At 41.9% G+C, this 27,497-nt stretch overlaps 1 protein-coding gene across 1 annotated transcript in view; it reads left to right on the forward strand.

Annotated features, from left to right (window-relative positions):
- ccser1 (coiled-coil serine-rich protein 1) overlaps nucleotides 1–27,497 on the forward strand; it is a 106,773-nt gene that overhangs the window by 26,939 nt on the left and 52,337 nt on the right. The window contains exons 6-9 of the mRNA XM_061071704.1: nucleotides 2,209–2,383; nucleotides 6,919–6,996; nucleotides 14,699–14,776; nucleotides 20,396–20,476. Coding sequence (XP_060927687.1) covers nucleotides 2,209–2,383; nucleotides 6,919–6,996; nucleotides 14,699–14,776; nucleotides 20,396–20,476 — 412 coding nt within the window. The remainder of the gene's footprint in view (nucleotides 1–2,208; nucleotides 2,384–6,918; nucleotides 6,997–14,698; nucleotides 14,777–20,395; nucleotides 20,477–27,497) is intronic.

The raw sequence follows: 27,497 nt of genomic DNA on the forward strand, positions 1-27,497 counted from the left end.
CAGGAGATTTAACAGGCCGAATTAAAACATCAGTCACATCCTTCTTCTGAATCAACAGAGGGCGAGTTTAAGCTTTGATTTGAGGCGGTTAGGGTTAGGGTTACATGTCTGCTGGAATATAAAGTAGCCTTGAATCATTAACAGCTGAGGTAAAATATGCTCCTGGTGAAACCTAAACTGTCACAGTGGCTGAAAAAAAGTTCTGTGGGGCCTGGAGCGCTGAATGACTATGAAGACGCAGCTTTTATAGATAAGGTCAGCGTAAGTAGTGTAAGCACTTGGATTGAGTCTTATAGCGGCGGCCGGAAGGCAGAGGAAGACGACGAATGCTGTGACTCTGCAGCGACCCTGACTCCTGGTGAAAATACCTCTCGGTGTGTGTGTGTCCTCTGCTGCTCTAAATACAAAGGTGTCAGAGATAAGACAAAGAACAGAGGCCGTGCACCAGTTTAAGATGTACAGCTCCACAGGCCTGATTATTGTTTAATGGACCGTGTTCTCAAAAGGGACAGTTAATTAAAATGGTGCTTTTGGTCAATCTCTCCCTGCAGATTTCGACCGTGTGAGTTGAAATTCCAGCCGCACATCTCCACCAAAGTGTCACAGTTGTCTGGAGGAATACTGTATCGTATAGATTCAGAGGCTTGTTAATAATCAGGCCTAAACAACGACTTATGAACTCATATTCCCCATCTCCTCCGTCTGTCGAGTGGCCCAGAGGTCAGCGGTGGTTAACTTGGAAGGCTTTGTTATTAAAGAAAGGTGTTTGATATGCAGCACTCGAACGTGAGAGATCTCTGCCCCGTACACACAGGGACACACTGACAATCAGAAAATCAGATGCATACGTAAACAGTTTTTGCAAATGAATAATTGTGGACATTCAGTTATACAAAACACTAAATTAAGCTCCTTTACCTTGGGGGAAAAAAAATATGCGAAGGACAGAGACACAGGATCACACGGCTGTTTTGAGCTATAATGATTCAAAGCTCTTGACAATGAAGTATCCTTTTGAGTTGATAATGATGGTGAGACGCAGGATTAGACGATGGACCCGTGTGCTTTGGCCCCTTTCATCTTTAATAGAGTTGTGTGTATGTGTTTCTACTCATGCGAGCACTTGAATGTGATTTTATTATGCAGTTGTGTCGTCTGTTTTAAATCAGCTTAAAACAGACTTATTGGGGGGGGGGGGACGCAACACATCTTTATCATTCCTTTATAGAATATATCATTTTCTTTGTTGCATCTAACTGACAAGCCACGGTTTAGACCTCTCAATTATTCTTTTCCATGGGAGCCAAACTGGCAGGACTCAGTCAACTACTTTGCTGTGAAAAAAACTAGATTTCTTTTGTGTCCTGGAAACGATGCTCCCAGTTTCCTCTGCTTGAAAACAACAACTTTGGTCGTTAAACAAAAAAAGTTTGATAGCAGTAGTTTTTGTCTGCCGCCTCCATTTGCACTGCCTTGTTTCTCTAGGAATTTGCCTGATGAGAAATTAATTGATGTATATTTATCGTTTGCTAGCATGAGACCCTGCAATAGCCAAACTAATAACGCATCTACTCAGGTCAGCAGTGTGGCTATAGGTTCATGACAGGTTAACCCCCAAATTGAGAAACTATTACTTGTATTAGGAATATTTAGGATTTTTGTAGAGCACAAGAACACATGGGAAGGTTACATGTCTAGGGTGCAGTGTGTTGTATCTACTGTGTGGTCCAGAAGTCTTAGACCTCTTACCTTTGGACCCCGCTGCAGTGTCCTACTACAGCCCATCCAACAACACGTGCAACAGAGGGTCCAACAAAATTGGCCAGTGATCTAGGGTCCATCCCATGTGTAGCCTGTACTGCCACCCTGTGTATGGAAAGTGAAGCTGTTTGAGGAATCACATGTATTGGCAACATTATAATATTCAGGCTTTGCTGCAGTGCCAGATTCTCATTCAAGCTGGTATCACCTAGGATTCTGGAGTGTTGGGTTATTCAAAAGCAGCTGATATCCTGACACTGCTTTGTAATGCATCATCTACACCATTAGCAACCACCAAAGGCTGAGATGAGATTGTGCTGGTTTCCTGTGAAGAGCGGAGAGGGAGCAGTGAGGGCAGGTCAATGTTCAGCTTTTCACACTGACTCTCGATAACATTAAATCTCTTCTTTTCTCTCTTCACCCCCCTCCACCTTGCCTCTCCTCCAGGGAGCCCAGCCGTCCGACTACCCTGCTGCCTGCTGACTGGAGCTCGGGGCTGGGTTTTGGGAGGGAAGACGAGTCCTTACCCCCAGGGCTGGAAGCGCTTCCACTGCGACTGATGCAGCAGGACTGTACGGCTGTCAAAACCCTGCTTTTAAGACTGAGACGCACACTGCAGGAGGTGGGTTACACACATATACGCACACAAAGAAGCACGCACGCTCCTCTTAACAGGAGCCTGTACTCAGAAGAAGGCTTAAACTCGGAGGATAATCATCACATCAAAGAAAGCTACACTGTCAAGTGACCCACAAAACAACTAGAAGATGACATGCATTCATTTTTCTCCTCCACCACACTCACAGAACCCTTCTCTGATCAACTTGTAAATGCGTTAAATTGTTTTAAACCAGTAAGTGCAAGTGGTTAGCAACTAATGCGAAGCAATTTTAGGTGGAACCGAAACAGTGCGGCGCTCCACTGACAAATTCCTCACCCCCTGTTTTAATCAGCTCTACTTCAGCTCCATGAAATCGTCTCAAAGAGGAAGCTTTCCCGCCTTTTAAAAAGGTTCCTGTAATCACTTTGTTTTGTTAATTTAATCAGAAACCACATCTGGAGGAGGGAACTGGGCGGCTTCTCTGAGTGTCATATTGTTCATATGCTCACATAACACGGTCCACACATTGATCCTCTTACTGTAGAGCACCACTCTGCTCTTTGAGTGCGTGTGGATGCTTCAAGCCAAAGTTTTTGCCTCAGGCTATGAGGCCATCGCAGTGCAAATGGCGGGAAACCAGTAAAATTACATCCACACCATTAAAGACGTGATTATCTGTAATGGTCACTTAGCAAAGCACTGACACGTTGCAGTAGCTGGTTTAACAAGGCTGTACTGTAAAAATCAGGGAAGCATATTGATGGCTGTGAGTGGGGGACCGCTTAAACTCTAGATTATAAACAGAACGCAATAATAATACACTTTTTTTGAAGAACATAACATTTTTATAAATGGGATTTGCAAGGTTTATTTAGAGTATTTGCAATTTTCTGAGAGCTCGACTTGTTGCAGATTTCCAGCCAGAATGATAAAACACACAATCAAGGGCAGAGTGTAAATTTTAGTTTTACAGTCAATGCCAGGCCAGGATGGTACTCCACTCTTCTTTTGAAAATGGCTGATGCATAAACCAAACAAAAGTTTTGTTCGCTCTTGTAGCTTTAATTGGAAACTGTTTGGTATTGCTTTCTTTTCTTATGCCGTGCTTTGGAATGAAAGTGCTCGTGTTGACGCTTACACCCTTTGTCACTATGTTTTTGAAAGTGTATGATACATTTACATACCAAAGAGGGATATTAGTAATACCTTCAGCTCTTAGCAACGTCTGGCTTGTAATCTGCATGTGTTACTGACCCTCACCAAACACTGCGGCATTATACTGACACCTGTCACACAAATACACAAATATAAATACTTAAAAAGACGTATAAAAGGCTGACCAGAGTTTCCCTCACATCCCTCCATTAGTCCCTGTAAACTAAGATCAAAGCTGGCTTTGAGCACCTCTCTGTGAAGTACAGTCCACATGTTTTCTCTCTTCTCTCTCTCTCTGCTGTTCATCTTTCTTGTTTTTCCTCCAAGGACCACGCAAACAGAGACACGAGGCAGGAAAAAGATAAAATAATAATTAGTGGAGAGAGACGTAAACGAGAAGTGAAGGAGAGACTACAATGGAGAGGTGGAACAAGGCACCAGAACATGAATATAAAAGAGGAGATGCTTTGCCCTCTTTGCTGACTGTGTTGTGTCATTAACTTGCAAATTTTGTTACTTTCCATCAGTAGATGTAATCCATTCTGCAGTGGGGGGGCCTGTCTGTATGCTTTGCATTTAATTTGCTTGACCTTCTGGTATTGACGCCCTAATCTTCTGTTCTGTGGCCATGTTTACCTTAACTTACCTTAACTTCAACCTCCTACTTTCCTCTCCTCTCGTCTTCTACTCTGCCACTTTTTCAGTTGCCGTCAAAACTTCTGCGAAAATCACAGATGAATTGAGTTGTATACGTGCTCTGACCCTTGGTCAGAGCAATCCAGAAAGACATATAGCATATGCTAGTTGGAGACTCTAAATCAACTGTAGGTGTGTGTGAGATTGTCTCTATGTGTCGACCCTAAGATTCTCTGCAGCCGCCTCCTGCAACCCACACAGGATAAGTGTTACAGATAATGGATGGATGGATGCAGTTATATTTGTGACCAACAGGCCAGCTAATACATCACGTTTTGTAATTTATTGTGCGTCGAATTACAAATAAAAAAATATTTATTTGACCAGCTATAGATACTCTACCTTCCCATGATTTATTTCTCTTTCAGCTGTTTATCCCGTCGAATGCACAGAGAAACATTTCTTTAATGCCACCCTCCATGTGTGCATTAATGTTGCCTAACGGAATGATCCCCATTTGTCAATGTCAGTCCTGGACTCGAGCGAGAGAGCGATGCTCCCATTTGTTACAGCAAATAGTCACAGTCTTTTTGGGCCCGGCTGTGCAGTATCTACACATGCACCACCAGGCCCTGTTAGCTTGTGCCTCTGCTCAGCCCTGAGGCAGCTGCTTGACTTGTGGCAGCAGCTGCTCCTCTGTTGTTACAAGATAGCTGTGGATATCCTAAATTTGATTTCCAAAAACGGTTATTCATTACTCTGCGGGACGTGGTATTCACCTTTGCAGTCATTTCTGTGTTACACAACGGCTCCACAATCAACATCTGTGAAAGTTTGGGTGAACACTGAAGCGTGCTGTCTCAGCTTTAGTTAGATGAAGACCTCCTGAGGCCCAGACTTCTAAAAACTCAGCTATAACCAAGCACAGTTGGTATTTCCAGTACAAAGTCCTCACCCTGTGCTTTGCCAGAGAACTCTAAATGGCATGTCAGTGTGTTGTTAATGGTTCTGCTTTCCAATATAAAACCCAAATGTCAATGAAAGAGAGAGAGAGAGAGGGCATGAGCGCACCTGAAGTTATCTGAACGTTTTTATTTATACATTTAACTGATGTGTGGATGTGATTAAAGCGGTGTATCAAACTATAAAACCTGCTTTCCTTTCTCGGGCCATTCATCATCTTTAGACATTTTGCTTCTGGGTAGTGCAAAGTCATTAAATCCAGAGCTCTTAGGCAGCTTTCTACATTTTTAAATCTAAAAGGCTTTTTTTTTTCCTTTTACCGAGCCACATCTAATTGTGGGGACAGTTGTGTGTTAAAGCCTGTGGGACAGAGGTGACCTTAAAGAGAATGGGTATGTGTTGGGAAGAGGAGGAGAGAACCAGAGTGTGTGGGGGTGTCAGTGAGAGTGTGCCTGTCTCTCTACATATGGAAAGGTGTTGATCACTGATGACACTGTTGTTGTGCAGCTATAATTCTGATAGGGAGGCATGCTTTTTTTAGAATCACGTGGAGGCCGTGCAAAGAGGAGACATATTGAAGAATGCTGTTTGTCTGAGCTACAGTCAAATCAAAGCCTGATTTTAGCATTTCAGCCAGAAGCTTTTCGGGCATCATGATTGCAAGTATGGTCTCGCTCAAAATTAAGAAACGTTAGCTTGCATATAAATCTACTAGATGGCAGCAAGAAGTAAACCTTGACGGGAAAAACAAGTTCATACATCACAATCTTTCAATTCTCTTCATGTCAGGTCTTTGTCATGTATCTTGTCATATCCTCCTTGTCTGTGCTGTCATGTTTTTACCATGAAGCATTACATCAATATCAGCCGACACGTCCTTATCCTCTCCTGCTTCCCCCTCTGTCCTGTTATGAGCCATCACAGGTGACATTTAAATAAGCCTCTCCTCTTTATTTAAGTGTGTATGTCTGTGTGGTGTCTGCACCCTGCGTCACATGACTGTCTCTAGGCGCTGTACTGTTTGTGTGTGTGTGTGTGTGTGAGCTTATATCTTTGTGAGGATCATTTTGAGCGTAGACTTTAAAGGGTGAGGACCTGACAGGTTATGGTTATGGTCAGGGTTATTGGCATTTGGTTGTCATGGTTAGCCTAAGGGGCTGTCCTCAATAAGATAGAAGTACAAGAATGTGTCGTTCTTTCTCTCTCTCTGTGTGTGTGTGTGTGCGTTTGCGTGTGAGTTTTTTTTTTTTTGGAACGCCCCTCACTCTGGCCTTGCTCTCTGCCCACTAGACACCTGTGCTGAACAGCAAGCCAAGAGGTGTCTGGTCACAGCTGGTGTTAGAAAATAAAAATACTTGGTTAGAAACCACAAGAAAATACAAATTACCACATTAGGATGTGTGTCTATAGTCGTTCAACCAATTTCATTCAAACCAGTTATTCTACCTTCTTGTTACAATCAAATGTGCTTTGAATCTAGACATAATATCACCCTGCAGATAATCATTATAAAGGTCCACTACAGGATGCTGCAGCCTCAGGACCACTTATGTTGAAGACCTAGTCTATTATGCTTTACTTAAAATGAATGAGCGAGTAATGATTTTGCCAGAATGCTGAACAAAGCAAGTCTGTTGCAAGAAGTACAAATTATAATACTTTGGTGTCTTAATTTTGTTACAGGGAGAAGAGTTTTAACTGAGATTCATTCTATAAGAATCGCCCTGTGCACATCACACTAGAACTAAGTGTATTTAACCCATTTAATCATGATGTTATTTTCATATTTGTGCTTTTTGCAGAGCGCAGAGACGAGTCCTGCCAGCAGCCTCCAGTCTCTACCCATCAGCCCTTGCAGTGAAAAGTCCCTTCCGTTCAAGGTAACTTATTTTATGTTGCTTCGTGTAAATGCACAATATTGCATAAGTTTGTCCGACCCTTTTTGGGGTTCAGCCCCGTTCTAGCACTGAATCAGGCACTAAATTTAGAATTGAGCTAAATTTCTGCCAAATCAATTGTCGGCGTTATGACCCAAATGAGGTCATAACGCCGAAATAATTGCCTGGGCAATCAATGAACTGGCTCTCAGAGGTTAAGATCAGTTTCTCGCATGCCAAAAATTTTGCTTTGCCGGTTTCATTTTGGCCCAAATTCCCTCATGACTGCCATCAGAGGATTTTGAAACCGAAGTGACTAGTGTGGTTTAATGATGTCGAAGAAGGGTTTTACATATTGTGGCTGAAGCTGTGGTCACCAGACTGCTGTGATACAAAACTGAACTTTGCTACGCTGCAGATGGAACATATTGTATAAATGGTGGTCATACAGTTGAAGGGAAGGGATTCTAGTTTTCTTTCCAACTTTTGATTTATCATAGAATTGCACCAAGGAACACCACATTGTCTTGTTTCAATAAAACTTCATCGGAACTGCTAATGGACAATATAAATTCTTTCCCCCTTACCACTGTCACCATGTTCTTGCTCTCGGTCTATGTTGGATCTATAAATAATATTACAATGAGAACAGTCTAGACCTGCTCTGTAGCCGTAGGCCTTATACTCACACAACCCTCAGATACTTCATAGTGCCACCTACCTCAATCAAAATAACACAGCGGTCCGTCTGTGATCAAGAATATAAGACTGACTCATCTTTTGATCTGTGTGTCTCCTCCAGTGATACAGAACAATCACCAGCCTTTTTTTCCACATCAGCGTCTAATGAATCATGAAGAGATCAAATCCCATGAGAAAGAGTGAGAGCAGGTATAAGGAAATATAAAAATGAGCGAAGCAAAAAGAGACGGGGACCAAAGTGCTTTGCCTGTAGTGACGGGCCCTAGACCCCCACTGTCCATCTATTCCATCACAGCTGTGCGATCTAGATGAGATTTATGACTCTCTGCTGGCAGTGTGAGTGTGTGTCTGTCAGGGCTCAAGCGTGTGCTATTGTGTGTGTGTGTGCAGGGTTTAAGTTTACCAGGAAAGGGCTTTTGTCAAATCTTTTCTCTGGGATTTCGTTGGTCTGCAACCGAGTTAGACTGTTAGGAGAGAGAGGAGCAGAAAGAACAAGTCTCCTGGACTTTGTGAAACTTCTCACTGCCGGTGGCGGATTTTTATTAAACTTTGTTGCACTAAAGGTTGAATATAATATTCTGTTGACACACTTGGAGGTACAGAGGTGCAAAGGTCAAACCCTAACCACTCACCCCTTAAAATATTGTCAAATAAAACACAGCCCAAATCCAAGACCTGCCTGTCTCACACGGTGCCTGCAAAGTGCACTGCTGTGCCAAGAGTGTGTTTGTGCATGCACTTAAATCTGTGTACCAGCGTGCATTTGTACGTGTGCCCTCCTTATTGACCTACATGGAGTATCAGTAGCAGCTGGATGATAAGGACAAATTAAAGATGGAGGGTGGGACACAGCGTGAAGACAACGGCTGTGGATGAAACCCTCTCATGCAATGTATAGAGGGATTTGTTGAGGTCATTTCATCCAGAAAAAGGGAGGGGAAATGGTCACAAACACCTGACCCATAATCAATAAATAATTCAATAGGTAAACATTTAAATTCCCTGTTGTTGCAGATCCATCAGGAATCTTTGAGTTATAAACTATTGCGCAAATATATTGTATTTATAAAGCACAACGATCAAAGACACTTGACATTGGTTAAAAACTTTGAAAATAAATAAACACAAATAAAATATATCCACGAAGCAAATATTAAAAACCGGTTCCTTCATGAACTGGTTTGAAATGAGCAGATTTGATATTTGTATCACATGCGGTGTATAAAGCTGCTTCATTTCACTTACTTGATGAGAAAATTTGTGGTGGGAGTAACATGTGAAGAATTAAAATTTTTCTCTTGGAATATTAAGCGAGATATGCACCAGATCATTTAAACGTTTGTAGACTGAACAACACCAGCTGTCGTCAAAATGATCAGACCACAAGGCAAACTATGTTTCTATACTCTGATTGTAAAATACAACTTTTGCGTAAGCATTGTTGAACTGTGTGGAGCTAGCACCCATCCTAAATACCCTGAACATCTCCTCGGCTAACCAGGACTATGCAGGGAGAGACTGAGGACGTGACAGCAGCACAGAGATAGATATAAAGGGCAGGGTGGAAGCAGCTAGTGCTGGAGGAATTGAGGTTTGACAGGAGATAAAAACAGAGAAATAAGATTGGTGTCTGTGTGTATGTAGATATATATAAACAGAGAATGAGTAAGAAGGTGGGAGGCAAAGGCTAACCTTTTGACAGAGCTGGAGGCACAGAAAAGAAACAACATCAAGATGGAGAGGGCAGGCCTCACAAGGAGAAGCTGAATAAGAGGAAGTAGGTGCAACTCTGAGAATAGTACATTGTTCTACTTCACTGTAAGACAGATTGAGGGGAGAGGGGGTGATGGAGACAGGTCGTGCAAAGGGGGAAAGTGTGGCAGCAATAGTTGAGTTGAGGTAATGTATTCAGTTTGATGACATTAAGTCAGATAAGTCTGTAAAAGAGGAGAATCTACATTAGACATGCCGGGGGTAGAGGTGAGGGAGCAAAAAGGAGGTGAAGAGTTTGAGGAGGATGGTGGTAGAGAAAGGGGGAGAGAAGCAAAGAGAGAGGGAGGGGAGGGGCAAGGAGAAGAAGAGAATTTGTCCTGGCACTCCAGATGACGACTCTGCGGGTATAAAAATAATCTACGCTAGCCACCTGAGAGGCTGCAGAGTCACAGTGCGCCCTAGTTTGATTTAGACCCAAAGCATGTGACATGATTTTTACCACATTTTGTCCCAGTTGAAGTGTTCTACTGTATTTTCAAGACGGAAGAAGAAAGAAACATGCATGCAGCGTCATTTGCTGCATAATTAATAATGACTGCTAATATGTTATCATAGTTTGTTTGCTTCAAATTGAGGCAACAGTTGGAGAGGTTTAAAAACTATGTGCATTAGTATACGTCAAGACAAATGTTTCTTGGCTCACACACTATAAACACACAAATCAATAAGATAAAATAGCCCGGTCACAATATATTGACAAAGGTATTAAATTACATTCATTTCAGTCTTAAAAAGTCTTAAATTCCACGTGTTCAAACCTGCAGAAATGCCACCATCTTGGAGAGTGAGTTCACTTTGGGGCATTTTAGACTGATCTACTGCATTGTTTTATTTTCACCGCCTTGTCATATGCCACTTTGTGTCAGTTATATAAAAAGTAAATCAAAAAAGTGTTATGTTAACTGCTCTACCCCAGGCTATCTCCTTTCCAATCAGCTGGGTTACTGAAATACATTTGTGTGTGAGCTTTATTTACACTCGCACAACATTCAGCTTTGAATATTGACATATTGTTGAATATTGGTAGTAAAACACTTTAATAAGCACTCAAACTGTTCCAGGAGACAGATGTTTTCTGCCGGTTTGAATGGAGTCGAGCAGATTGAAAAGAGAAGAGAAAAAGCTTGATCAGCTGCGCTCAGTCTCGAAAGAGTCTCAACTCTCTCAGAGAACACAGACAATTAATCCAACTCAAGCATCCAAAGCTTTTCTGTTTGTTAGATCTGAGCGGTCGTTAAAGCTCGTCTTTGTGCAGCCAGCCTCGGGTCTCCCTAATATCTCATCCTCTTACAGTATCATTGATGTCTGTGTTAAGTACAAAGGACAGTATTTTATTGCATTTAACCAGCCCTAATGTTTTCTAACTGTACTGTATTATATTCAAAAAGTCTCTAACTGCAGCGATGAGGCAGCTCGGTGGCTCCTGCTGCATTTCAGGATATCTCGGCAGGTGACACCTCGCTTGTTTCAAACAGCGTAAATATTACAGAAGCGGTTTGACAGCTTACCTAACTGTCTCCGTGCGACCTGCCAGCTTTACTGCCTTTTTGAGCTCCTCGGAGCAGATTGAGCACCTATAGCACTCTTGACTGCTGCTAGTTCACCAGGCACACCTTGTCCTTCAGCTTATAAGGCAGGGTTAGTTTGCCGTGTGCAGCCCGTGTCCAGATGCACTGAAAACTTTTAGTTTCAAAACTGTTAAATCAGAGTCGACTGTTGAATCACGGTTGACTGTGTTGGCGACTTGCTCCTTAGTTCTCCTGACAGCTGAGTTAACTCGTAAAGACAGGTGACGGAGGTCACGCCTCCTTAGTATGCGTTCTCGATGTGCAGATGACTCTTTTTTTCATCACCTCCTCTCTTTTATTTTTACATCGCAGCCGCTCCTCTTGACCTCCTCTGTCAGTCTGCATAAATAGAACGCTATCAAAGTCATAATTATTGTCAGTCAGCGTGCGCAGGTTTATGCATATGTCTTTGAGCTTGCCCATGTTTTTTAATCAAGTCATGAATATCAAGTGCTTTACCAGTGGGTGTCCGAGCAGCCCAATGAGACAGCGTATCACCATGTGAAGGACAGACTTTTGTAGTAATGGCTGCTGCACACTAGAGATAATTGGGATGATTTTAGACCTGATTTGCCCCTTCTGACAATAACGGGTGTGATCACTAGTGGAGGTCAATGTCGATTATCTGCCCAAATAATTCTGAAGTGCTTAATTCTAAATGCTACCGATTGAATTATAAATCATTTGTCTCAAACTGTCGGTATGGACAATTGTTGGATTTGTTCATATTGGTCTGGCTCGGATTTGAGATAGAAATTGTTGCCAAAGCCACACTCCATTGAGGAGGTCCTCTTTCATCTACATAGGGTCCAGTGGTCCATGCTTAATGCCGTGTCATACTAAGAATGTACAGAGCTGGTGAGGGGATTATACCCTTCAAATTCGTCTCAGCCTGTTCAAGTAGCAAGCACTTGTACTTTAAGAATTGCAAAGTTATGGAAAGATGTTTGGTACCCTGGTATTAAGATAACAAGGGGAATGCATTTGATTAGGCTGTTATTCCTCACACCCCATGTCCAAATTTAAGAAACAGGCAATTTGTTGGACCAACTGAGGGTAGAGGGGGTCACTGAAATTACAGATGCGGTAAACAACCCTCACATTTTGTCAAATGTGTGTTTGCAAAAAAAAATAAAAGGTTGAGAAATTGAATAATTTCTGCTAACAAGGGGAATGTAATTCATCTCCATGCCCTCTTCAGCTGGCTGCTGATTGCAAGCACAGAGTGGTCTCAGCCTCCATACAAAATCACATAAAGTAGATGCACTCCAATGATTTTGATCAGATTTATCCCCACCGAAGCCATTCCAATCACATTAGAAATAAATTCACATGCCCCACTTTTCTTCCTCAGCCCTTTCCATTCAATTCTGCCTTGAAAAATTGGTTGGAATGCCACCTGATGGGTGACTTAATGCATATTGTGCTCCTTCTTTCAGCGATCGGAATACAGTTTTTCAATTTAGTTTTAGGTAATGGTAATGTTCCCCTCGTTTTAAAGCCTTTATTTAATATGTAATGCAATATAGGGCAGCTCAACAACGGGTATGTGAGCCAAACAACAACAAAGTCAAGCCAGGACACATCAAATTGTGCGGTCATATGAGCATGTCCTGTCCCTTGGCATCGAAGTCAAAAGGGTTATCTTATCCCTCTGTATCTCTCTGAAAACTTATACCCATCTATTTCTCTTTCTTTCCTCTGTTTATACTCATAAACGAACCACGCAAGTCATGGATTTAGTCATAAGCCTGTTTTGAACATTTGAAACACAACTGCTGTTAAACATGCAATGTCACACACGCACACACAGGGGACAGAGGCATACACTCTGTGCCGGTTGTAGCCAGCCAGCTCATTTGGAACAGCCCTCAGTCCTGTTCGGGTGAGATTAATTTTAGAGGCTGACTAATGTAATAATTGTCACAGCATGTTAGCAATTTTCAGTCCCATTCGAATCTCCTGTTTGTAATTTTTGTTCTCTCCCCTTGCACAAGTATGTGTGTTATCACAGTTGGAAAAATATCATTATCCAAAAATATCTCCCCTCTAAATGCAGGTAATGCCAGACGGCTCTCATTCAACACCACTGGGTTTTGTTATTGTAAAAAACTTCCGAGGGGAAGGTGTTCTCCTGTAGGTTTTATCAGCCTGGAAGCACTTACAAAACTTTTAGCTTCGTCCATGTCATCAAGATGTATTTATTTCCGGTGACTCATTTTAAGTATTGAGGAAATTGTCTTGATTTTTATTTTTTTGTAATAACGGGAAGTTGTGACTCATGGCCACAGCCTCTGAGTCTGACTGGAAAGCGTTTGCCGTAATTGTGCAGTAAAATATGCATTTTTTTCTCAGAAACAGTTTAAGCATTTAAGGCACGCTCCCGTCGAAGTGCTCGTCAGACGGTCAAACAGGTCCCACGCACGCACACACGGATTTTGATGTTGAGTTAAGGCAGAGTGTCAAGTTAGCTGTCTGTGTTTGCATCAGACGGGTCATTTAAAGGACGCTGGTGTAACTTTATGGTTCCCTGTGGTCTGTGTTCTCCTCCTGACTCTCTGTCTGTCTTTTAGCTCGATGGCTCCCCACAGTTTCAGACCATCACGCTCAGCCCCCGGCCCTCTCTGTCCTCTCCTGCTCTCTATCACTGTCCCCCCTTTCTCACGTGTCCCCCCCCTCCTCGTTTTTCTCCTGTTATCTTGCCCCTCTTTTTATTTCTTTCCTGCGTTTATGCCCTTGAAGAGGTAATGACCATCTGTATGTCCGTCATTTTCCTTCCTCTCTTTCCTTTTCCTTTTCTTTCCTCCTCCTCCTCCTTGTGTCACTCTCTGTCCAATTTAGAATTAAGTTGAGTATTTTAATTAAAGCTGCTCGGTCTGGAGCCCAGCTATATTTATTATATCCCGGCTCCCCATGAGCCAGTGTGTGGAGATCCTGTGGCAGCTTGGCTGTTGCACAGTTAAACCATGAGGTCTGAAGATGGCGAGGTTTTGGAACAACCCTGACAGTGAAAATCAGGTTGGCCGACATAGATGTTTGCAGTTTTTGCTTCAGTAACTACTGAACAGAATTCATGTCAACTGATCCGACTTAATTTGTTTGGTGGATAAATGTTGCAGGCATAAACAGCTATCAAATTTTAATGAATTTTATTTTTAGAACTCTTTATCTTTAGCTGGGAAGCACTTTGTAACGGTTCTTTTGAAAGGTGCTATGAGAATAAAGTTACTTTTACGAGTATTATTATTCTCCTCCCTCATTCTGTCTCGGCTGCTCCTCTCCATCTTCGCCACAATAATGTCCCTTGACAGCACAAGGTCATTTTAAAGTGCTTTGCGCTCTAGGGTTCTGCCACAGGACACTCCAAGTTTATCTCAGATATGTAGAGAGGAGAGGAGATCACAGTCCTGCAGCATGCACCATAAACAACTACTGTACACGTACACACACACACACACACACACACACACACACACACACACACACCACAGAGAGATCAGTGACATAAACACCCCTAAATGCACATTAAACACTTGAAAACACAGCCAGGATCCAGGGAATCACATACACACTCAAACAGCCTTGTGATGGTCTCTGTGGTAAATCCCAACTGGCTGCAGTGTCCTGAGTGATGCGTGACACTGTGTCTTGCTTGTGTTCAGGATCCTGGCAGAGAGGAGGCCTTGTTGCAACAACTGAGGGAGAAAGACGAGCTGATTCTCCGACTCCAGAGTGAACTGGTAAGATCCACTTACTACACACACACCATGTAACAATAGGCAGGTTTGGCTTCAAATGTGAACGTAATGTGCAAAATGTATAACCTACTTATATAAGAGCTGGTATTAAATTGAGTGCAGTGTCCGTTCTAAGCCCTTCTGTATGGAACTGTTAGTTGGCCTGTGTTAAAGCCTCTTCAGAATTATTCATGGTCATTAATAAGTCCTACTCAAACAGTTCTGCTACTGTCACATCTTTATTGTTATGTGGAAAGCTTTTTATATTCAGTCTATGGGGTGATGTTAGAAAACTTTGCATTCATCCAACCTGGTTTATCTACAATGACGATTTTATAGTCAATGTTTTCTTTAAAATGAAACTGAATTAGCTTTTTTACTGTTTTTGTGTGTCACTCATATGTAAATAAGAATGATTTAGAAGGAGACATGTCAAACCCTACCGACTGCTAAATAGCACTGGTCGCCTGTTTTCAATTTTCATTAAATATTGCATCACTTTAAGCAAGTTAATAAGATGAACGGTTCGACCTACAGACAGGCAGGGGCATATTACATTATAGATCATGTTGTCTGGTCAGAAAGAAATGATTGTTAATTCTGAATGAATGCTAGGACTGGAAATCATAAATATAGCAAATAATAATAAAAACAGTGGAAATTAACAGCTACCTTCTGACTCCAATTAAAAAGCTGGTCCCGTCGCTGCTTTCCCAGCCTGAAGCTCAGATGAAGATCGTGATTCAGTTTCGTGTGTACAAGATTTAAAAGTTATGGGAAATTTAGAGTTGAGCAAAACTTTTTCCCAAAATAATTCAAAGTGTTTTTAACTCATAAGAGAAGCAATATATATCATTACATTGAGAAATGGAGTGTCTGCTTATCTTATTTTATCTGTCACAGATTCTTTCCCTCGGTCTCTGTTCTTTTACAATTTGAGATGAATATTTAAAGCAGCTTGAATGTTTTTAAATTATTTGCTTTATGGATATGAATTAAAGACTAATTGCCTTTGAAGCGTGAATCTTTTCATTCCCTTTCAAGCCTTAAAATGTCTTCTTCTTTAGAAAGGTTGAAAAACATACCAAAGAGCTGCAAAGTTTCACTTTGTGTTGAAGTAGCTTTGTGAGTTTTCTTCACTCTTGTGAACTTCTGATATTTGAGGCTTCAAACAGCACAGAGTGGAGTGAAAGTGATGACTGACATCAGAAAGAGAGAGGAAATAAATGTGAGAATAGTTTTATGGTTCCATATCACATGGCATAGCACCATGGAGCCTATCTTTTCCATCTTTGTTTTTTTAATACTGCTTGTTCCCTCAATCTTGATGTGATAGCAACATTATTGGGACTCCAGTCCAGCCAAGAGAGAAGTATTATTGTTTTGAAAATCTTCTCTAATATGGTTCGATATTCTGATATTTGAAACTGCCACAACATACTCATAAAATACATAGATTTATACTTTGTGTTTGTTTCCTCCCTTTTGGAAACTCGTTTAAAGCATCATCTGCAAAAACGCTCGATATGGCAACATTTTTTATGGTTAGGAAACTCATAACATTTTGTATTTGTCACCTGTTCTATCAAATTGAAGTTATGCACACATTCTTCGAGCCCTCAGCAGGATAATGTGCCAGTGTTAGTGGCAGCAGTTAGGGAGATTTCAGTGTAACCCACTGGCTTGAGTCTCATTTGGCATCTGTTTGTTTGATCACTCCTCATTTCTCTCCTCTCTTGTCTTCTCTCCCTTTTCTCTGTCGTCCCGGTCTTTTGTTTTAATTAATATACACAGCAGCTTCTAATAAGACATAATAGGCTCGACGGTGATAAATACCTCAGTATCCTGGGGTTTTGAAAATAGCGTCGGTGTCTTGTTTCATTACCAACATGAGACAATGTTCCCCATTTTGCACATGTACAGTATATTAAACACCTGTCCAGCACTGCCGTCTGTGTGGTTGAAGGGGCTGTGAAAGTGATGACAGATGGTTTTGTAAACAAGGTTATTTGTCAAAGAAATAAACTGTCAAAAAAACAACAACAAATACTTAGGAACAATCACAATCACGCATCATGGGGCGGTTTCATACGTCACCTGACAGCTCCCCATCGGAGGGTAGTATTTTAAAAAACAGATGGCGAGCGTGAACGAGTTGCCGCTTGCACTCAAGTTTTATATTTCTTGTTAACAAAAGTTGTTAATGGTTGCAAAAGTGAGGAACACAGCTGGACCTTGTGTCATATTTGTGTAACTGTGTGAAAATAATAAACTTTATCTAAACGAAGCTAAAAATGCCTCTCAACAAAACTAGCAAAGCCTTGATTGACGGCCTTATAATGTGATTTTAAATCAGCTGGCCCTTTCAATACGGTAAACCGCAGGAAAACATCTGGAAGATTTAATGTTATTAAAAGTTGGATAGAGCCCAATGTAATAATTTTACATTTAATTATCTTTTCAGTGGAGTAAAAACACTTGAAATGAAGAAATCCGAATGAGCAGACTAAAAGTTATAGAGGAGATCGGAGCCTTTTTAGGGTGATTGTATTTCATCCTGGCAGCCGGAGGCTAAGGTTGATTGATTTGTTTGGAGGCTGCTGGAGTTTATATATTTTTAGCTGTGACAAAGGCTCACGATTGTCAACAGATTATAGTGTTGTGATCAAGAAGGTTACAGAGCAGAATTTATTTCAAATAACTGCATCAGGGACTTTGATAGGTACTTGGGCTGTTGCACTAAATGATTGATTTAAAACAAACAGCTTTATAGCAGTGTTTGTACATATACTTTATTGTTCCAGTTTGAGGTCTGTCAGAAATGTGTCACCGTGTGCACGTACGCTCACTGAAGTTCTTGCTATCTGTTAACCTCTCTCTGTTTCTGAGATGGGCAACAGGAGAAACATCAGGAGAGTTAATTAACACGGACATCTCACTTACCACTTAAATTATATTAGCTTTTATAATTGTATCTACATAAAATCGAATGTGTTATACAGTCATGTTTGGCTCACTCAAGAGGGAGGAAGGGTTTTAAACACACATTTCAATATAAACGCAGTCAGATGCATCACCACCACTTACTCAGCTCTTCTATGTCGGTGTCAGTCAAACCTGAACATCACCATCTTTGTAAAGGTAAATTCATGTCTGTCTGCCTCTAAAGTTCCCTAAGGCAATATATTTATGCCTCTGCTTCTGCAACGGCTGTAGCCGGAGGCATTTTGTTTTTAGGTTGTCCGTGCGTCTGTCTTCAATCTCAGGAGCGCACTGAGAGACTTTCTTCTAATTTGGATCAAGATGAAGATGTTCAAACTTTTTGAAAGTGATTGATCAGGGAGGTCGGGGGGGGGGTGTTTCACCATATCTGGCACAAACATCCATTTAACTCAAGGATGACCTGATAAGAATTGGTTGGTCAAAGGTCACTGACCTCAATTTTAATTTTCTTTATTTTGTGTATTTGGTAATGTTCACAAGAATACCTCAAAAGTTAAAATTATAACTATATATCCAACAAGTCAAAGCTCAAATTTGCTGTGACATTGAAAAATGCAATTATGAATATTATATCAAATGTCTACCAAGAGATATTCTGCCTAAATTAGTGTTTTAAGCTTTCACATCTTTTCTTTCTTTCTCTCTATTTCTTTCTATATCTCATTCTCTCTCGATTTCTCCCATACGTTGACACAGTAAAGCCACCAACTGGCTGAGCAATTTTTTCATTTTATTTTATTTTTGTCATTTTCTCTTTCCTGCCACATCACACGTGGTTCCATCAATCAGTCTTTAGGGCGTTTGGTTGCTTGTGCATAAACAAACACTCACATATGCTGATAAGCTTTGACAGTGTGTGTGTGTGTGTGTCTGTGTGTGTGAGCATATTCGTCTGTTTGTCACATCTCTCTGACAGGGATGTTCTGGTTCCTGCCGCCAGCTGGATCTGATTCCCAGACATATACCGCTTGTGTGTGTGTGTGTGTGTGTGTGTGTGTGTGTGTGTGTGTGTGTGTGTGTGTGTGTGTGTGTGTGTGTGTGTGTGTGTGTGTGTGTGTGTGTGTGTGTGTGTGTGTGTGTGTGTGTGTGTGTGTGTGTGTGTGTGTGTGTGTGTGTGTGTGTGTGTGTGTGTCTTTGTGTGTGTGTGTGTGTGTGTGTCTTTGTGTCTTTGTGTGTGTGAGTCTTTGTGTGTGTGTCTTTGTGTGTGTGCCTGTTCTAAACTGCAAAAAGTCTGCATATATCTACTTGTGTGTGTATATCAATAAACTGTCCAAGACAAGGCTGTATCCTTGCTGCTGCCTAACCTTATTTTTTATCTGCACTGTGTGTCCTTGAAACAAAGGTCATTCTTTCAAATTTATGAAGATGTGCATTTTGGGGGCATGTTGTTCTTATAAACACTGGTGAAGGTGTACAGGCGTCTCTGTCGGTGCCAGTCCGGGATGGAAAGGATGCCTGCTGCAGCTGAGTTAAAGTGCAGCACTTTGAAGGAAAGGGCAGCTCGGAGCCGGTGCTCTCCTGCTCTGCCTGCGTCTGTAAATCTGCCAGTGAAAACCTATTAATTATCTCCTAGAAGGACCTGCTCGCTGGCCGGCCATCACTAGCTGTCACTTTTTATGAGATCTCTCCTCTCTCTGCTGGTGCATTTTGTCGAAGAAGCGTGCTCCAACTGCAACATTTAACTGCGGAAAGCCTCCTCTTGCGTTCTGTGCAGTCACGGCCATGACTAATGAAAACAGATTCTCAACCCGATCCGTCGGCTCACTCGTGCTGGATTTGAGCAGGACAGTGTATATTTTGAGTCTCGAGCTGCATCATAAACTACCTTTCATCCCTTCCCTAATTTGGTTGATTAATTTTAATCAAGGTTAATGAATTTCTCAATATTTCATAGCCACTGCAACCTTCAATCCGCTCTGTCTCCCCCCCCACCGAGCCGTGAGTGGCGTCGGGTGAGCGTGTCAGAATGATTAGTGACACTGCATAAATTGCTCCTGGTGGAAATGCTCGCCACGGGTTCCTCTTGTTCGGAGGACTTGCAACCTGTATTTTCAAAATAATCACAGAGGCAGAACTCTGCCATTTCCTGGTCAAGGTAGAAGTGCTGTATTTTGAAAGGAAAGGGCCGACGCTTTTCTCTCTACACCTCGGTCTGTAAATCTGCCAGAGGGAAGCTATTAATTATCTCCTAGAAGGACCTTTCTAGGAGGCTGGCCAGCACTAGCTGTCACTTTTCATGAATTCTTCTCTACTGGTGCACTTTGAGGATGTTCCGCTGCTCCAGGATTTGGCCGGAGAAAAGTTCTCCTGCAATTCAGCCCCGTTTTATGACCTCTCTGATTTCAAGGAGCGACAGGGTGAAGGGGGGAAAAAACGGATTTCGGATCTGTTGAGGTTGTTTAGTTTTGTTTTTTTTTGTTCTGGCTGGATAGCTGAGCATGGAAGGCAACTGTACACAATGTGTTACAAGGGGAGCCAAGGCATGAGTCTGCCGGGAGAGTATTTAGTTGTTCTTTTTAGTTTTTGTGTTTGAAGTCCTTTTTTTCTGAGATTCCGGACACAGCTGATGTGTGTGTGTGTGTCTGTGTGTGTGTCTTTGTTTGTTTGTTTTGTATGCAGGAGAATGCCAAAGCTGCCCTGAAGATGAAAGACCGCCAAATGACTGACCGCGTAACACAGACCGAGCACATGGGGCCAGAGGTGAGAAACACACAGACCACGCAAACGCTTTCTTTTGCTCTGTCGGACACAAACGCACAAAAAAACCTGCGCTACATTTCTAAGCACTGAAAATAGACTTGATTTAATGATGGCTGAAGCTGTAAGAGTGAATATCGTATAGAGATGAGGCTCAGTTTTAATGCAAGACTTTCACTCCTTCCCTTTCTGTCCTTCTGCTTTGTGATTATACATTTTATGCCGAGCCGCAGCAGCCATCTCTCACTTAAATAATCCTTCTTATTCTCTCTAAAGATTGTGTACTGCAGTAACGTTGATATTTCCGTCCACTACCTGCTCGGAGAGAGCGCTGCGCTGCTTCCTACCTGTCTGCTGCCGAACGCCCTCGGTTGACATGGCCTCTTTGGCTTCACCGAGGGGCTGACAGTATGGGAGCGAGGCAGACTTAATGGATGACTGTCTATAAATGGCTGCCTGTAACGGAAACAGGAGCAGAGTTCTGCGGTCTGGTTCTTTGTTTCTCTTTTTCACTCTTTCAAAACACTTCTTTTCATCTCCTCTTTCGCTCCTGAGTTTCTTTCATACCTTTAATCCCGCCGCACGTAAAGTTGGCACGAATTATTGTCGGAGGGGGGAAAGCTGTGTCATTGTGTGAGCGAGTGGGCGCACATAACCCACACCAACACGTAAAATACACACACAACAGATAATGTCTGACTTTACTCGTACAATGTCAACTGCATAATTAATGCTTGACTTAACAAAAACATAACTTTCCCTTGATTTTCACGTATATGCTGCAGAGCATCTGATAAGTTAACTTCTCGGAACTTTAGTTGTAGGCTTCACAGAGAACTTTCATTTTGATATTTTGTAAAACATTTTTCACTTGCAGAGATTTAGACAAAGAATTACATTTTAGGTGATTATTATTCAAGTCTAATAACCATTTCATACCCATAGAGAAAACCATTTAGGGCAGAGAACAGTGAAGTGCTCCATGCACCAAAGTTATCCACTTTTGGTTCTGTGTCTGGAGGTGCACATTAAACAGTGGGTGCACATATTAATCATTGATATTATAGAACCTGGTACAATTACGGCCAATCACATTGACTTGTTCCCATCAGAGTGCTCTCCTTGTTAAAATGTATAATTTCCTGTGTGAACTCACATGCTGCAACTGTAAGATTAACCGGACACAATTATGCCTGTTGCACACAAGAGGATATTCTAATCTGATTTTTGAAACGTGGGGAAACCACACACATTTGGAATCTTTGAATTGTCCGAATTCACACACTGGACAATCCTGTCGACACGCAGGACCTCACACTTGATTTCTGAGTGACGAGTTATGAGACTTGTGAGCTCACACAAACCAGTGTGATTAAACGTGACTTCAGAATAGACACAAACATGGAGGCGTCAGCTGGTTGGGTAATGTTTTACACAAAAAACAAAACTCAATACCTCAAGTTTGTTGTCCTCTGCTTTTGTCACGTGGTACGGTAAATACAAATAAAGGATCCTAACACAGGTGCACATTACACTTCCCAATCAGCTTGCTCTCAATGGCTATTGTGGGTCTCTGCTCACTCGCTTAATCGCTGTCCCTTTCATACTACACAAACGTGTCTGATTTATGAATCGAAATCAGGGAGGCTCTGATTCTTTCTGTGACATTAAGATTATGTCTGTAAATCCCTCACACTATCATGACCATTCCACCAGATAATCTGGTCAGATCAGTCTCAAATCGGCAACGCTCCCTGGATCTGAATCAGACCGGGAATCTGGCTGATTATCCTCTATTGTGCAGGAGGGATTATTCATAATCCCAGTAATGATTTTTGCTTCACTACGTCATGTTGTACTTTGACGTCACAGGTCAGGAAACAAGAGTATGAACAACTGTCTCATGGGTCTCCTTCGACATAGAGTGGGAAAAAAGAGAGGGTTTTATTATCTTCTTTATTATCTCTCCCATCTAAGTGAACTTCACTTGTCCAGTTTATCTTGACCGTTTCATTGGCTCCTAACGTGATTTTTACTCTTTAATCTTGCAGTGTGTGCAGAATATCAAAGAGTTTGTGTGGTTATTTGATGATCTTATTATTCACAGTGGATCTGGGATTAATATGCTTTAACAGTGAGAGTCTACAGATGGACACATACCTGCTGCACTGAGCTACAGCAATAAAAAGGAGGTAACTTGCTGACTGGCTCGGCCGTCAAGCGACTTACTGTTATTAAAAAACAGACCTACATTTTGCTTATTAATACTTGCATCTTTAAGTCTTTTAATATTACACACATGCAATATGTGCATGTTTGTAATATTCAAAGACTGTAACACAAATGTGTAACAGACAAGGAAAAAACAAAGGTACATGTTGTTGTAGTTGTTGTAGGTTTATGTGATTTCAAAAATGTATGTGTACATTTTGTGCCCTGCAACTAAAATAATACAGATGTAGTTTCCGCTCTCCTGTCCAGGTCTACAGTCTGTAGACGGCAAGAAAACGGACTGAATGGACACAGAAATTGCTGTGGTGGATTGTTAGCGACACTCTGGTGATTTGTTGGGCTATTTTTTTTGTGTTTGTTTTTTTGCGCTGAACAGTGAGTCACTAAAAACAGGTGCTAGCAAGAAAATAAAACTTTCTGTGCCTCCGAATAATTTCACCTTGTCGACCGTGGCCACATGAAGTTACAGCCATGACATATTGTGTCACCATATCTGTCGTCATCCTTCCTTTATCACCATTTTCTTTCTTTTTCCCTCCCTCTGTTTTTTTCTTGTTTTCCACTGTCAAACACACACAATTATAAACACAAACACGCACATGCACACACACACACGCACGCACGCACGCACGCACGCACGCACACACACACACACAAGCACACACACACAGTTGTAGATATGACTGCCTTGCTCCTTTTGCCATCAGTGACTAATGCATTTCTCATAATGCAGCCTAATGGCCTCACATAATTTGGTTGGTGCTGTCGGCTAAAGCAAGCAAAGGTGTGGGTTTGCGTGTGTCGCTGTGCAGATTTGTATGCATGCCCATGTGTTTGTCTTTGTCTGAGTGTCTGCTTATGCAAGTTTGTGTGTGTGTACGTGTGTGTGTGTGTGTGTGTGTGTGTGTGAACGTGTGTGATGTGAAACAGCCATTAGTCCTGGCCTTGGACAGTAAAGCCAATAAAAACGCTGGAGAAAGTGTCAAAGTAACTTCAGGCAAACTGGTTGCATTTAGGCCCCAGACAGTCTAATTAACGTATTAATGTGATGGTTTATGTGTTTTCGTTGTCATGCCTCATGTGGCATAATTTGCACATTTGTGTGATGAGGCCCTAAACAGAGCTCTACTTTGGTTGATCAGTTCCTTACTTACGTTCTGTCCAGACCATAGACTGTGTATTAAGATGGGCGACACGTCTCCACCTCCTCCAGTTAACCAAAGAATAAAGCCCAAATATCCCAGATACGAGTGCTGCCATCTTGCTTTTTTGATGTCATTGGGATCGTCTGTGCAGTGGTTATTGCTCTGTAGAGCCACGTCGACAAGGTCCTGCCAATACGCCTGCTCGACCAATCAATCAGCTTTCAATCATGACGCTTCACCACGTTATTATAACATCACATAACTTAAAAAAAACAAACCTGAACTAACACGTGTTATAAAAACGTGCCGCAGCCAGCCACCAGGGAGCGATCCAGATTCTTTGGCTTTGCTTATGGAGAGGATATTGTTCGTTTACATTATGGTCCAGTCATTTTTCTCTGAACAAAATGAAATGTGCTTTGAGAGATTCCATAATTTTAATTCGTTTGATAACCTCAGTAATGGTGGGTTTTTTTCTGACATTCTGAGTAATGTGAATTAAATTAATTAAAAGTAATTTAAGTCAATCATTCTGATTTCACTCACCAGGAGAGTAGTGAGTCAGACACTATTTATTGTTCTTATGGTACATTGTGGAGTGGTTTGATTAACTGGCAGTTAATCATTTAAATTGATGTGTCTCATCTACTCATGGAAAGGTGATATTAATTTTCCATATATATGGGCTGTTTGGCAATTTCCACATATTACACATTGTGCCACAGTCAAAAAAGTATTTTTTTATTGCCACAGTCAAAAAAGTATTTTTTTATATTATACTCTATTGTTTGTTTAGTTGTGTCATGAATCAATATGGTAATACATTTTGTCATTATTGATCACACACCTTGTTTCCACATCAGTACCATTTTCAACATGGTACGTTGAGGATGAAAATCAGATGCCATACGTGTAGACGTCGACCAAAATTTCAACTTGGAGAGATAGCGAGATTCATAAGCTTCTGGTGATTAGAGCCGATGCCCGGTGCCACGTGCTGTAAACAAAAAGACGTGCTTTCCGCTGCAAAATCAATATTTTACGTTGTGCGTGCTCTACCCAGACTTCACCCCACGCCTGAATGTTGTCTAATGATCATTGACTGCGAAAGGCAAACTAGAGCGGAGCACAGGGTCATTTAGAGGACCGGCCAAGACAAACAAGGGGCTTGTACCTAAAAGAGGGGCTGGTCTGCTGCATTGGACATGGTTAAGGTGGATATAATCTGACATGGACCAGAGAACTACATTGCAGCTAATGCCATAGACTGGTCTAACCTCCCTGACCACCTACAGAACAATCTTGTCAAACAGTACGGAGGAAGTCCGTTGAGTCACAAAAGTACAGTTGAGTGCTCAGAACAAAGTCCAAACTCAGACTTTGGCCCGCGGCGCACCATATGGCCAGAAATCACGAAGATGGAAGGAGGTAACAGCTGCCGTTGCTGCAGCTTACATCTGCAGAAGACATGGCCCCAATTTACACCGATAAAATAAAAAAAAATTACTACTTCTGAGTAACAATATTTAAATTTGTGGATAGGAAACGACCTTTGTCAGGATTAGAGTTTTTGGTCTTATAGCACAAACCCACCATATATCCAGTACTGGTCTGTTAAGAAGAAGTAGGTCAATAGAGAGTGTTGGGCCGTTTGTCAGAGGGATGGTCGGTTTCTAAACTGTATTAGGTGGTGTCTTGTCGGGACCACGTGCGGTAACCTTATCATCTTAATACAGTAAGTCCAGCTTTTGAATATGCAGCCACCGTATTGCAATGCTGTCTATTATAAGACCAGTACCTAGCTATTGAGTTCTCCATATGCTCAGGGCCCTTGAGTAGATGGGCTCTTAATGAGAGGAGCAGCTGGCTGCCCGCTAGCAAGCTAGGCTAACAGCACAGGTGACTTAACTCAGCAGTAGCTCAGAGCATGTGTGGCCTGATTTGTGCCCCCCCCCCCCCCCCCCATGTTTGCATGCCTGTGTGTGTTAGAGAGAGAGAGAGAGAGGGGGGGGGGGGCTGAGTGTGTGTTCATGTGTGTTTAGGAGATGCTGCGGCATGGAACAGGCCTAAATAGGTTAGCTACCCCGGTGCATTGAGGACAGTCGGCGAGCAACAGAAAGTGTGTCTACAAGTGGGGCAGCTATTTCTACTGCCTATGCCACTTCATTAGCTCGACCATCTTACTCATCCTCTCTCCCTCTTTTCTGGAACATCCTCCTACATTACCTAACTTCTCCTTCTCTCCCACCTCTTTTGCTTCCCTCTCGCAGAAAGTAAAGAAGTAAGCTTTTCAGGATCTCTCCTCTTCTCTCCTCTCCTCTCCTCTCCTCTCCTCTCCTCTTCTCTTCTCTCCTCTCCTCTCCATGGCTCCAGGTATCCATCAGGGATTCTCCTGCCCTGGTTTTCCCCACCATCGTACACTTTGTCCCAGGGACAACTCATGGCCCCCAACTCTCCGTCCCCAACTTCAGGCCAACTTCCATAAAAGTTCCTCTTTACATTTACTTTAACGGGGTTACCTTGAGTTATGCTGAGTTCTAGGAAGGTCAACACAAGGAAAAGTTCTGGTATTCCAGGGGTGCATCCTTCATTCTTCACCGACAAGTCAAGATGTTTGTGTGCATACATTTTGGATTCAGATTAAGTGACTTCTAAAGACTAATTTATGCTTAACATAGACACATTAGGTACACATATAGAAATCATGGAGAGGCACTGTAGCTAATAGTTCAGGTGAGACGTGGGACACAATGCAAAAAAATTCAACAATACAGGAACTTTTGTGGAGAGACTTTTTGAGTTGCTAATAAAATAAACGTGTCTGATACTTTGGCACCGGGACCAACTCTTTCTTAAGACGAACATTAACACAACCTCCGCCACTGTCAACATATTTGTTGTCTCAACTCTCAGCTCCCCTCTAATGGTTGTATCACTAAAAAACGAATAGTCACATCAATGTGAAGAACACATGGAAGAGTGAAGGCAGTGATGATTTCATAATTTCTCAAATGAAGCCAGGAGCCTTTACATCTTGCTACGTTTCACAGCTATAGAAAGAAAATTTCCATTTTGTCAAAGCTTTCATGAATAATGGACCCTTTGCATTTATTATGCACCTATATTCTCTCTTCCGATCACAGTATTTCTTCTTTTGATTTTTGCCTACTTAAACCACTTTAATATAGAGTATCGTAAAAAAAAACGTCAGGACCGCTCAATCTATTATTTCAATCCAGTCCTTGTGACCTTCTTCGGCTGTTAATGTAGATCAAATAATTTTCATTTTTGGTGTAAAGGCAGATTTTTAGCAGTAAATTATTGAGACGGTAAAAAAAAAAAGAGTCAGACCTCTGCAGTAAGCGATTGCAGAATAAAGCTTTGTGAACTAGATTTACAGTCCTCTAATGTATCGACCAGCCGATACAGTGTCTCTCCATCACTGCTGATATGGATCGCAACACAATACATGTGTAGGTCACAGAGAGATGACCTGTGCAATTTGTGCAATATATGATATTCAATGGCCTTGGGCAGAGAGAGCTGCTGAGGAAGACCCAGATATCTACCTGAAGCTGACAAGTGGCAGTGCAGAGAGAGAGAGAGAGAGAGAGAGAGAGAGAGAGAGAGAGAGAGAGAGAGAGAGA

The sequence above is a fragment of the Limanda limanda genome, chromosome 5 (genome assembly GCF_963576545.1).
Source record: "Limanda limanda chromosome 5, fLimLim1.1, whole genome shotgun sequence".
NCBI lineage: Eukaryota > Metazoa > Chordata > Actinopteri > Pleuronectiformes > Pleuronectidae > Limanda > Limanda limanda.